Source organism: Musa acuminata, chromosome BXJ3-9, assembly GCF_036884655.1.
Source record: "Musa acuminata AAA Group cultivar baxijiao chromosome BXJ3-9, Cavendish_Baxijiao_AAA, whole genome shotgun sequence".
Taxonomy (NCBI): Eukaryota; Viridiplantae; Streptophyta; class Magnoliopsida; order Zingiberales; family Musaceae; genus Musa; species Musa acuminata.
This window is the reverse complement of record NC_088357.1, coordinates 4,481,424-4,494,231: the sequence shown is the minus strand read 5'-3', so window position 1 is coordinate 4,494,231 and position 12,808 is coordinate 4,481,424. Positions and strand designations below refer to the sequence as shown.

At 44.4% G+C, this 12,808-nt stretch overlaps 2 protein-coding genes across 9 annotated transcripts; one reads left to right on the top strand and one right to left on the bottom strand.

Annotated features, from left to right (window-relative positions):
• The first annotated feature begins 1,749 nt into the window (after positions 1-1,749).
• On the top strand, positions 1,750-8,284 carry LOC103997156 (uncharacterized). Of its 8 annotated transcripts, none has more exons than XM_065167869.1 (6): positions 1,750-3,412; positions 3,901-4,216; positions 5,150-5,378; positions 5,516-5,628; positions 6,470-6,562; positions 7,369-8,284. In XM_065167869.1, exon 1 carries the CDS (start codon positions 2,020-2,022, stop codon positions 3,187-3,189), a length of 1,170 nt encoding a protein of 389 aa, XP_065023941.1. In that variant the 5' UTR covers positions 1,750-2,019; the 3' UTR covers positions 3,190-3,412; positions 3,901-4,216; positions 5,150-5,378; positions 5,516-5,628; positions 6,470-6,562; positions 7,369-8,284. The 8 variants fall into 8 exon arrangements, 7 of the variants coding, with proteins under 7 accessions (XP_065023941.1, XP_018674106.2, XP_065023944.1 ...); XM_065167868.1 differs by having other exon boundaries at positions 1,751-3,345; positions 5,153-5,378; XM_065167867.1 differs by having other exon boundaries at positions 1,751-3,345.
• LOC103997157 (uncharacterized) lies at positions 7,136-12,272 on the bottom strand. Its single transcript, XM_009418308.3, has 2 exons — positions 7,659-12,272; positions 7,136-7,571 (listed from the first exon to the last, which is right to left on the bottom strand). The coding sequence occupies exon 1, from the start codon at positions 12,059-12,061 to the stop codon at positions 11,348-11,350; it is 714 nt and encodes a 237-aa protein (XP_009416583.2). The 5' UTR covers positions 12,062-12,272; the 3' UTR covers positions 7,136-7,571; positions 7,659-11,347.
• Between the last annotated feature and the right edge of the window lie 536 nt (positions 12,273-12,808).

The following is a 12,808-nucleotide window of genomic DNA, read 5'->3' as shown; positions in this document are numbered from 1 at the left end:
TTTTGGTCATCGAGCTCCTCGGCCCCGCCTCCGTGGCAAAAGCTCCGAGCTCCCACGCGGGCCGCCGCCCTTTGCCCGTCCTCGGTAACCTCGTCCTGCTCGTCGATCTTTCTTGGACCTCGGCCCCATCCGCAGCTGCCTCAGCGCCACCTACGGCCCGGTGGTGACCTTGTTCGTAGGTCACAAGCCAGCCGTCTACATCGTCGACCGACATGTCGCTCGCCAAGCCCTCGTCGAGAAGGCCTCTCAGTTCTTCTACCGGCCGCCGCCAATCGGTGCCACCTGCATCTTCAGCAGTGGTGGTCGCATCATCAGCTCTGCGGCCCACGGTGCTCCGTGGCGCCTCCTCCGCCGCAACCTCACGTCTGGGATCCTCCTCCCCTCTCGCATCAGGTCCTGCTCTTGCGCTCGTTAGCGCGCCCTTGCTAGCTTGCTCGAATCCCTCAAAGCTGATGCCGATTCGGGCGATGGTATTGTTATGGTTTACGATCATAAACGGCACGCGTTTCTGCGCCTGCTGATCCTGATGTGCTTCGACGACGCCCTCTCCGAGAAAGCAGTTCGAAACATAATGCGCATCCAGCGAGGTCGTCGGCACGGGGGCCGATCTCTTCATATTCGACATGTGGCCACGAGTGGCGATGGTGTTCCTGTGGAGGAGATGGAGCGGATTTCTAGCAACTCGCCGCGAGCAAGAAGGCGTCATGTATCTGTTGTTTAAGCCGTGGTCTCGGGCTGACGCGGCTCGGTTCGGGTCTGGATGATGGGAGATCTTTATGGGACGTTCCTTGAGACTGTCGAGGTGGCCGATTGCGTTGGTCCGATCAGGACGGGACGTCGTTTCCTCCGGGAAGGGACTCCTCGCTTGAGCGTTTAATGGGAGACCTCCGTCTTCTCACCTGCACAAAGGTCGGGTCGGGGGAGCTCGGCCCGACCTCTCCGACGATCAAGTTAGTCAGTGGTCGTGGGGGGTTTACTATATGTTGTCCCTTCGTCCTCCTCTCCTCCCGTTTAGAACACGAAAGGTTTTTATAGTGAGAATTACTGTTACCTGGTGTGCTTGCCCGCATGGAGCAGGATCGTACTCCTGGTGGCGTCTGACATCACCGATGGCGTGGCGTGAGGGATCGAGCCGAAGCGGAGCGTTAATGTGCCTTGGTAGGCGTTCCGGTCCGTGTTGACCAGGTGTTGTCAGCCCGTTGGGCGATATCTGGGCCAACTGATGTCATGCGAGTCTTATCATAATCATTACCCTCATCGGTATCCACCTTGAGTACTTCGTGGCCAATCTGCTGCGGGAGTTCGAGTGAAAGCCCGGCGTTGACGATGAGGAGGTCGACGTGTCGGAGAAGTTGGTGTTCATGGTGGTAATGAAGCATCCACTGCGTGCTCGAATTGCACGCATACTCATAGAACCAATGAGATCACTCTAAGCTTGCTGTCTAATTCTTAGAATTAAATTATTCATAATGGATAGAGATAACTATTTTATGTAACTACATAATCATATATGATTAAGAATGATTTGCTATATTATTTGATTTAAGGAAATATTTGAGGTAGAAATGTGACCTATCATGATGTGATCGGTGGTGATATAGAACGAGAATATATGAGGAAAATGAATATAAATTAACAGAGCCACATCATCTATCGAAGAATGGGAAGAAAATATGAAATAGTTGGCTGTTTGAAGAAACAGAGCGGTCCCACTGTTCCGATCAATAGCGGACTGCCAGGTTGGCTAAAGAAAAGTGTATGCTGTTGAGTCCGAAAGTAGGGATTCGTTCCTCGTTTCCGAACCTGCTCCCAGCGAGATCGGACCTATCGCCACCACAACCAAAAAGGCGACAACAAACAGTAAAGCTGAACGAAGAGGTGGCGAAGGACTACCTCTGGCTTCTTCTTCCACCTACTCGACTTCCTCCGCAGCCAAAGGCAGGGAATTCCGCTGATGTGTGATGCGATGCAGGCCTTCTTCCGCCTCGAGCCATAGCAGCAGTGGTGGTGGGCAAACTGATGGCACCGCCGCGCAAGAAGTGGACGGAGGAGGAGGAGCGATCCCTCCTCGATAAGTACGCCGAGATGGCTGCTGACGAGTCCCTTTCCCGCCTCCGCACACGCGAGCGCCGCTTCCGCCCCATCGCTGCCCACGTCAACGCTCGCCACCACGCCGCCGACCCCGCCGCCTACCCCTTCCTCTGGTCCTGGAAAGACGCCGCCACCAAGGTGCACAACATGCGCCACCAGTACCTCCTCGTCAAGCGCAAGCTTCTCGTCCTCAACCGAACCTCCTCGGTTTCATGTTCCGCCGACGCTGCCATCGACGACTGGGCCAAGCAAGGCATCTCCCACTGGCCCAACTTCCTCCGCTACCGCTCTATCTTCGGCGATGCATCCTTACAGCCGGCGGACCCCGCCCCTGTTCCCGGGGTCCCCTTCGATGATGACGGCGAACTCGGCCTAGGGTTAGCCTTCGACTGCTGCACCGAAGGCGCCAGCGAGGGAGCCGATCGTGAGATCGAGGACAACGAGGGTTTTGATTTCGATGATGTGACCCCTGTCTCCGCCGCGGTGCCACAGCAACTCTTGCTGCCTCCGGTGGTGGAGATGGGCACGACGAAGAGGAGAAAGAAGAATCGTACTGAGCAGCGGCGAGCGCTGGCTACTTGGTGGGGGTGGGAGGCGAGGATGGAGGAGAGGGAGGCGGAACGGGAGAGTTTGAGGAGGGAGAGGAAACGGACGGCGGAGCAGGTGGAGGAGGAAAGGGAGCAGGGGAGGAGACAGGCAAAGCAGCAGTGGAGGGAGGAGGACCTGGAGTGGGAGGAGAGGATGGAAGGGAAGAGGGCAGAATGGAGGAAGCGGATGGAGGGGATGGTGAAGGAACACCAGGTTGAGATGGAGCAGGTCCAGGCTCAAATCCTCCATGAGCAACAGACTGTGGTCGGTCAGCTCCTGGGAGCGCTATCTCAATGGGTGGCAAGCCCTGTGTTTGGAGGGTTCTCGGATGGCAGCAGTGGTGCCGGAATGGGAAATCACCACCATGATCACCATCAACACCACCACCAACCCATGCCATATCTGTCTCAAATGATGCAGGGGTTGCACCACCATGTTAACGGAATTGTTTCAGCAGAGAATCGGATTGATGGGGATGCACATGAGGATCATTTTATTGTTGATCATTGATTGAATTTGGTAATTTTGATCACTTATATCACAATAAGGGATGTAATGAGATCACTCAGATGGAGTATTGTAGTGGCAGGCGTTTGCAAGAGGAAGAAGCATAATGCTTAGTGATCAGAATTGGATTTTTGTAAATGGCTTCATGCTGGATTGGAGGTACTTCAGTTGAACCTTTACGTGTGTTATCTGTCCAGTCATCATTCTTTCTATTCTTAGCTGTAAGGTATGATGTAATGTTTTTGTTCTAGCAGCCATCTTTCGTATTTGTTATATGAACATATGAATGAAGATGTAGTTATATTTAGGAGCTCAGTGGATTTCTTGATTTCTTTACTAGCATGGAAAAAATAGCTAAATGGGATGTATTCAGTTGATGTTTATGAGTTCCATTATCACTTGCTTTATACCTATGTTCGTTAGATGTAGTAAATTTATGGAATGCCATCATTCAGAAATTTCATAATTGATGGGCAAGCTACTCATTGATTTGGTATCAATTGGAAAATGAGTTGCATAAGCTAATAGATGACATATTGTTTTTTGTGATTTGTATATTAAAACTTTCCTCTCACCTTTGGGATTGCAGAATGAGATAAGCGCAACGTGTGAAACATATGCAACTTAAATTAAAAATGCAAAAATTGTGAAAGTCTTACAACAAAACTTTTATTAATTCTTTATTTTAAGACTATAATTTGTGTCATCTTCCAGATTTTGGAGGACATACAGTGACAGCATACAAATCCATTGTGTGGTGTTCAAAGTTCAGAATGTTGAAAAATAATGTTTATATATACAGCTCTGAGCAGAAATAACGTTCAGAAGCATTGCACATCATGCTTCTGAACACTGAAATTTGGGTAACAGAAGCTGCAGGAAGAATTATTCTTCAGGGAGATAGCTTTTAGATAGAGTTGTCTTTGGCATGGAATGGCTTGGCTGTATTGGCTCTTCTACTATGGACTCATTGGGTGCTCTGCTGCCGGAATTATGGTCCTGACTGTATATTAGGAGAATTTTGCTACCGGTAACCAGACATTTCTTTCCTCACTCAATGATTTGCCAGTTTCTTGTTACTTGTTTCTCATATTCAAGATTGGGTAAATGCAGTCAGACCAACTTTATAGTGAGATCCAGTATCTTAAGTCTACTTTAATAACTTTGATGATCTCTTCCGAAATGAGTCTCTGTGTATTCAATAAAATGGTACTTTCACATTTTTTGTGCTGGTACCAGGTTTGTTATTGATCCTCAAAAGATGTTGTCTGCAGTAGCACAAGTTCACCTGTCCTTGTCTGTTAAACTTGTATGATTTAATCTGCAAATGGTATGAAGGTATATTAAGACATTTTATTTCTCAATTTTCTCTTCACCTTGATATATCTCCATAGTTTCTGCTTCTGTTTGGCAGCTATCAGTGAAATCCATTTCAGCTGAAGGGCTTGAACAATGTTCTTCACATGCTTATTACATCCTAGAACTTGTGTCACATGTAGCTTGTTCACATAAAAGCACACGATGATGTATCTGTTCATGGTACTCCCACTCTCCTAAATTTCATATATTTGCTCCATTTTAGGCCCAAAGTCATAGCAGGAATATGATGTGCTTTCTTCTTTATGTTACTGGTCTTATTAAAATATTAACGCACTTCAGTTCATCCAACACAACCTTCTATTTCAATCATGCCATTTTTTTAATGTTCATGTTGGAGTATGCCAACAACTGAAATTGATCATTGATGTTGAACAATGTCAAGCATTTTACTAGTTAAGTAATTAAGAATAATTTGTAAAGGGGATTATCCTTCTAATGTTAACCGTCATTTATCTCCAGTGAGTGGCCATTAGCACTCTCTGTGAGTATTGCAGTCAGGATCTCCTGCAAGTAGCGGATCTCTTATCACTTCCCAGTTCAAACTAATCGAGTCTTTTGTACCTCATGGTTTGATGCTTTCCAGCAGCCTTTATGGATGGAGTGGATACATGTGCAGTTCTCCGCTCAGCAGAGCATCGTCAGGCAGAAGTTGGTAACAAACAATATCGGCAGATGAAGAAGGGATGCACCATATAAATGAGCTTTTGTTTTGGTAACTTGGGTTTATAGAATGGCTAAGAGAAAAGTTAGGGATGACAATAAGAGCTGGAATACTGGATGCTTGTCTAGCTCATCTGAAAGTGATTTAGAAGGTACGGTCACATAGTCAAGTTGACTCATCTGTGTACTTTCATATCTTGGTTCAAACATATCATATGTTTATTGTTGTGACATTTACACATCTTATTTGTTAATCAGTGTTCTAACAAATGAATACATAGTCATGCAGGCTCTGTCATTGTTGCAACAATCATGCATATACCTTGCAGTTTCAAATTCAACAAATGAAGCTGCAATTACTTTGGAGTACTTGGATGAGTCAGTGGTTTCTGATTCAAAGAGGTATACTTCTACAACTGAATCTTAGATGATGAGGTTGTTCAAAATTTTGAAGGTTTATTTTCTGTATTGTTTGACACCAAAGTGGTTTAAGGCAGCAGCTAAATAAATATTAGTTGTTTTGAGTTTCATAGTGTGTCTCATCCAATGGATTGGATTTTCTTTACATCGTAAAGTATTTATTTTTTTGATTGAGTTATAATTCTCAATCAAAATAACCAGGTTAATTTAGCTTAACCCAGCCTGACTGCCAGAGTTCAATAAACTCAAAAAATTTTCTGTTTTGCTTTAAACATAGATGACCACATGGTTATCTGCAATAAAGATGAATATTGCAAAATAATGCATATTCTTAGGGTAATTTATATTGCATGGTTACGTTAAAATCTTCTAGAAGAATGTGTATTATCACTTCTACTTTTAACAGTCCACTTGTGAGTAATTAGATGCCTATTAAATAAATTAACGAATATAACAAATCGAGATATGCACAACTCTTTCAATAATCTCATGGATGACATAATTCTTGAGATCAAAAGGTAGCACTTACTACATAGAGGGAATTCCAAAGAGGTTTGTAAAAAATGCGCATTTATGTTCCTTGTGCTAGTGATATTTAAAATGCAACAAACAAAATAAAGAAATTGAACTCACAGTACTCAATTTGCCGTTCGGTGCCTAAACGTTCTCATCTGCATGCCCATAAACCATCAATACCTCGATCTCATGCATGACTGGTAGAAGTAGATGGACAATATCAGGCATTTGAACAACCGCAGCAGAAGAACAGAATTGCCTTTGTTAATTTCTTAATGATCTTAATCTTCTTTTTTGTTCTCATAAGACAATATCAGGATGAGATGCTGTCTGCCATAGTTCTCTAGCTCTCCATCGAATGAAGAAAGATCAAGGATGGAAGTCCAGGAGGGTGGTGCAGGTATTTATGCTTCGACTCCTACCTTTTTAGCTTGAAATAGAACATGACATGAACATATCTTCTCTTGGCATCTCTAGCTTTGATTTTTGAAATATAAGAAAAACCGGTGTTCTCATGCTTTTTTTTCCCAACAAATTTTAATTGTTTATATTGATTCAGGTTTCAGAATTATGCAAATAGTATCTCTATAAGACAGTATACTCACTCTAATAAGAGCCTCAAAATATTAGTTCATCTTATATTTCATTCTTAATCTGGATTGGATTGATTTGTGATCAATAGAATAAGAATGCAGAGGACACCTAACTGTTGCTTCCTAATATGTACTGCCTGCCTAGTGTCAAGTATTTTATTTCATTTTCTTTAATTTATTTTTACTGTATGTATCATAAACGAATGTGTATGGTAATTTATTTTGGGGAAGAGGCAAAAGAGATTAATTCTGCACATCCACTTACAGTAGAGATAAATTCATGTCCCACTAAATCATGTCGAAAATTGATATCATAGCCACCATCTATCATCTTTGATTTAGAGAATTAATGTGCAGACACATGATCATTATTTGAACGATTTGTGTCGGTCAACTTAAACTCCACACGATCATCGTGGTTTCATTAATTAGAGAAATCACATCCCCCCACATAATCCATACACAGCATGTTGCTTGTGCAACAAGTCTCAGAATAACTTGGAGCAAACAAGAATTCCTAAACCCTTGTTATTGTTGTGCATCAATCAATCCCTGTGTCTTCATCACAGTAGTTTCTTTCTTTCCTTGTTCATGTATACTCCTCTCTTCACAGAGGCTTCAGATTCCTTGTGGGGACATCAAAATTAAGAATAGATCTGCATCTGCTCCAGCACATGCCCAAAGCTGTCGATTGGTTTCTCCGTGGTATGGTTGTGGACTCCCTCGTAAGTCGTCTCCACAATGCCTTCGTCTTTGGATAGCCGCTGCACCTGCTTCTTCACATTGCAGCCTTGATGTGTGCACCGGTAGTAGCTTCTGCAGCCAAAAGAATCCATAGTTCAAAGGATTAGAGAGAGAGAGAGAGCTGAAAGTGCACAGGAAGCATGAGATGAGAAGACCAACCTTGGGAACTTGTTATTCTTCACTGCCTTCTGGCCGTACTTCCTCCAGCGATAGCCATCGTCGAGTATGTCCACATGACTCCTGGTGTGGAAGGCGTACCGCTGCTTCTGCTGCTGCACCTTCTTCTCCTCCTCGAGAGGCGATTCCACCTGATGAGCTCCTTGCGCTTCAGATGGAACCTGGGCGCTACTGATCATATCGGACGGCTAGCTAGGAAGGAGCGCCGAGGGGAAGGCAAGGCAGACGACGGTGGTCGTTGCAGGGAGCTTTCCATGTATATATGGAGTGGTGGGTGGACGGTGGCGGCTGTTGGGTGCGAGAAGACAGAGAGAGAGAGAGAGTCGTGACCGGCAAGCAAGCGAAGGGTGCCGCCATTCATTGTAAAGGGTGGATGAGACTTCGGCCACGTGTCCGCGTGCGAAATGGTTCTCAAGATTGCATCAACTTGTGCATCTGTTGTTTGCTAATCTCGATGCAATTTGAATCGTTTTTAGTGCAAATCATGTTAGCTCGTGTGACCTTTAATTTTATGCACATAAAAATGTGCGGAGTTCTATAGTATTCGTACGTGTTTCTCGATTTATCCTATTAATATGACGGCATTTATCGATCATCTATTCTATGAATCTGGTCTTCCAACGTTGCATTGGACTTATTCTCTGTGGGCTTAGCAAGTTGTAATTATTAATTTCAGAATTAGACTTCGTCTCATGCTAATTAATGGAGTCATAGGTTATCTAACCCACTTTCTGAATATTATTATATTCTAACAATTGAATCTATGAGGGGATTAGAGATGTGAGAATCAAAAAGGTTTTTGAAATCAAGGTTCGTAATATCGTACCGTACTGGTATTTCGACCTGGGACCGGTACGAGTACGATATGGTGTATCGAGCACTGTATCACTGCTACAGTGCGCTGCAGTGTTACTGTAACACTGCTACAGTGCAGATTGGTACCGAGCAGTCCGCTGGCCTGTCGGACCAATATGTACCGTCGTACCGGGCGATACGATTCGGTATGGCAGTCGCTGTTTGAAATAAATTTATTTCAACTAATATTATCCAACCAATTAAATTTTATCATAATTTATTAGAAAAAGATTAATTATGCCAATAACTACTCTTTGTGTAGCAAATTTGGAGAAGAACTTCCATTTCATTCCAACATCCATCAATGTAGAAAAATGAGGTGAGAAGCAGCATTATTGCCTTCTCATAATCTTTCAAGGGACCGACTGTTGGGGGTGCATTCAAGTGTTTGTTTCATTGGTGGAACCATGTTCTTCCAAATCTTTCCTAGGGTTCTAATGGAGTTTGGCACAAACAAGAATATTAAAAGCATTAAAGTACAGACAGAGGTTGCACTTGCTACCAACCTTCCATTGACTTTGCAGTAAAGCTAGAAGGATCATGACTTGGATTTAAATGACCACCAAACCAAGAAGAAGTCTTTGTTTTCTTCAGTTGGCTACTACTTCACTGTCAAACTGCACAAGCAACAAAAGTTAGGAAAATTAAGGACCATGACCCAACCAAGAACATGAAGGAGGATTGAGTCTAAATCATCAACTTCTTTTTGTGTTTGGAGTGGTTTTGCATGTCTCAACTCATGGTGGGTGGTCTTCAGCTCTACCCTGTGAGCTCACTTTCTGTGATGATAGATGAAGGAAAGTGAGAGGGATGCATTCCACTCTCTCCTCCCTCATCCAAAAGCAGAAGCTCTCATCTCTATCATAGATAGATAAATCAAGTGTTGAATTAGTAATCCTATGTAGATTTTAATATCTTCTCTTACAAGTTAATTATCCGTAATATTTTAATTAAATAAAAAGAGACAAGTATATGATTTGAACTTATAGTCCACTCAAATATCATGATAAATTTTTTATCCTAAAAATTTCACTAACAAACCAAAAAAATCATGTGTTCAAGAAATAAATTTTCACGCTAGCTCGTAAGTAATTTTAATTCCAAGAAACTTATGAATCCTTCCTATATAACCAATTTAATGTTTTGATTACGAATCAATATATATTTGTTATGATAGAGAAAATATTTATTACGATAGATACATGATAGATCAGTCAACCGAGATAGTCAAGGCCTCATTTAACTACTGAACCACATGGACATCGATCCAATATAAAATATCTTTAAAATATTTTAATTAGATCATGAAATATTTCTTCAAATTAGATTATTCAAAAAAAAATCTATTTATTAAACTACAGTAATCAAGGTATTGAGAAACCAATCTAAACCTCCATCTCGTTTCGTCACTAATTCAAGCGTATTGAGAAACCAAAAACATTTTGAGATCTTGGCGATCAAATATGAAGATTCATCGTGGATACAAATTCCAACCAAACTGAATTGAGACGATCATCTCGAACATCATCCCCGATAACAAAGGTATCTGCTTCTTGATCGGAAGCAAGAACAGGTACAACAGGAACAGGAATGGTTGTCGTCACCGAGTCAGCCCCAATCACCAACCATAAATGACGCCGACACCCGCAGTCAAATTCGACCAATAGGAGGAAATAAGTGGACCCCTTCGTCCACGATGCTCTGTGCTCTCACGGTACCTTCATGGGGCCCGCGATCCACCTGTCAGCAAGAAGAGAAGCCACCTTCGACGCTTGCACCGTGGAGTCTAATCCTTCGGTCATTTCATAAGAACTTAATATCTCGACTTCAATGATCATGTACTTTGATAAGGGTCTCATGTTTCAGTCATTTCATTAGAATTTAATACTCTGACATTAATTATTATATAATATATTATTTTTAGATGAAATAGATTCAATCTCGTTTGGCTCCTACAGAAAGTTGTGGCCATCGAATTATTCCTTATACAAATCCTTCGATGGAAAGCAAAATATGTAATTTTACCGTAAATAAGTCCAAAAATATTTAGACATCATTTTTTTATAAAAAATATTCTTAAAGACATATATTTAGAATCAGAGATTATAATATTATCGACTAAAAGTGATTTAATCGAGGTCAGAGAATCAACGAATAATCTAATGGATGTCGATGTAAAAATGACTTGGTTGAGGTTAGAGGAACAAGGATGATTATGATCGACGATGAAATTACCGACATAATAATAAACTTATGTGTATCACAATTAAAATATCATCATCACCTAATGAGATGTTCAGTCCCTCTTTTAACTAATATCATCAGCCAGATCGAAACATTATTAAATACATTAATATCTTCCTCCACTCTAAAACTAGAAGTCATTTAGGACAAGCAGCATTCCTTGCTTAATCCGCTTCAAAGACCACTAATCCTTCTCCATCTCTTTCTTACCTAACAATGGCATCACTCGATGTAAGAGCAAAGTACTAAACAACAAAGCTTAAACAATGCATGGGCTACTGCTTGTGGATAAGCACGTAGCATTATGCCACTTGGCTCCACTTAATTAATACTGATGGTTGATTGCATTTAATTGGACACAGAAAAAATGCCCAACGACCGAATTAATTTGCCTCCCATTATTTGCATGCAAGCATAATATTAACGAACAAAACTACCGGAATCAGTGATCATAATTTACATAATTAACGGCGAATATGATAATAAAACAAACAAGTACGATTTTTACAGCAGATTTATGATATTACCCTTTTTTAAGCGTCTAATTTCTCCGTCACCTCAATGATGATGCCTCACGCGCCCGGACCCCAAAGGCTCCACAAACGCGAATGGAACATCCCCATCACGTCCGCCCATCCCCTTCGCCGCTCGCCGTTCCCCGCCTCTGCCTCCACACCCTCCTCCTCCGCGGCCGCCGTCTTCGTCGCGGCTCCCGCTCCCGCTCCCACCGGGGCCTCTTCGCTAGCGAACCCCTCCGATCCCCCAGGAGTCGTCACCTCGAGAGGCTTCTCCGCCTCCTCCGGCTGTTTTTGAGCCTTATCCGCCTCCACCGCCAGTATCCGAACCTTCTCCTTCTCCTTCTCCTTGCCTTTCTTGCCCTTGCCCTTGACCGCCCGCTCGGCGGCCTTGCGTTCCGCCCGCCGCCCCCTCGCGCCCTTCTTCTCCGCGCTCGCGAGGTGCTCCTCGAACGCCTCGATGGCCTGGTGGATGAGCTCGCGGTCGGGGGAGCAATCCCAGCGCGACCAGAACCCGGTGTAGCAGTCGAAGCACCCGCAGCCGAAGACCGGCAGGTGCTGGGTTGCGCTACCTGGCCTCCGGCAATGCCGCCGCTCCTCCGCCGCGGCCGCCGGACCGTCGATCGACCGCGTGAGGAGGTACGCGAGCACCTCCTTGTCCTCCTCCCGCAGCGCCGCCGTCAGCGCGAGGATCGCCGCCGGGAGGAGGCCGAGCACCGCCAGGGCGTCATGCGGCGGGGGCGATGGGTGGATCTTTCCCTTCCCTTTCATCTCCTTCCGCTCCCCCTCTCTCTCTTAAGATAGAAGAGAAGCAGCAATTTTTGCGATATTTATCGAACTCTTAGCTTAGCAAGCACGAAAGGGGACGCGGAGAAAGGAAAGAACGCAGGCTTACAGGAGAGCTGAAACTGTTGACCGCCTATAGCCCGTCTCACGTGCCCTAATATTTTGATCCGCAGGGAAGGTTATATGCGGACGATCGGCCACCTTAGGATGTGTTTTGCATCATATGATTGGACGGTAGAACCGTCGCGGCACGAGTTCCGACGAAGGCGGCAAAACGGAGCGTGAGAATATAGTGAGGTGGAAGCTGGAGAACCGTCCGATGAGGCGAGGAACAGATCGTTCGAGTACGGTGACCGTAGGTGACGGTACCGGCCAACTTTTCTGGATATATGCTTTTGGCCGGAAAGGAGGGCAACAATACGGTGATGTTGCAGCCGCCTGATGAGGAGTGGGCCAGAGATCGACGGCTCCAGTGAGATCGGTACGCGTCGGCGTAGTAACCGTACGAACACCGAGAGTTGATTCCGCAGAGGAGTACGTCAGAGTTCGTGCGTGGGGGAGGAAGGGGGGGCTGATCTCGGATCAGACGGCCGACACTTGAGGTACGATGTAGGTATCGGTATGGCCGGCGTCCCGAAGGTTGGCCGTCTCTTCTTTTCTGTCGCCCGCTCTCTTTCGGCACGCACGCTTTCTTGACGTTGATTGGAGTGGCCGAGGCGTCTCGCACTCTTT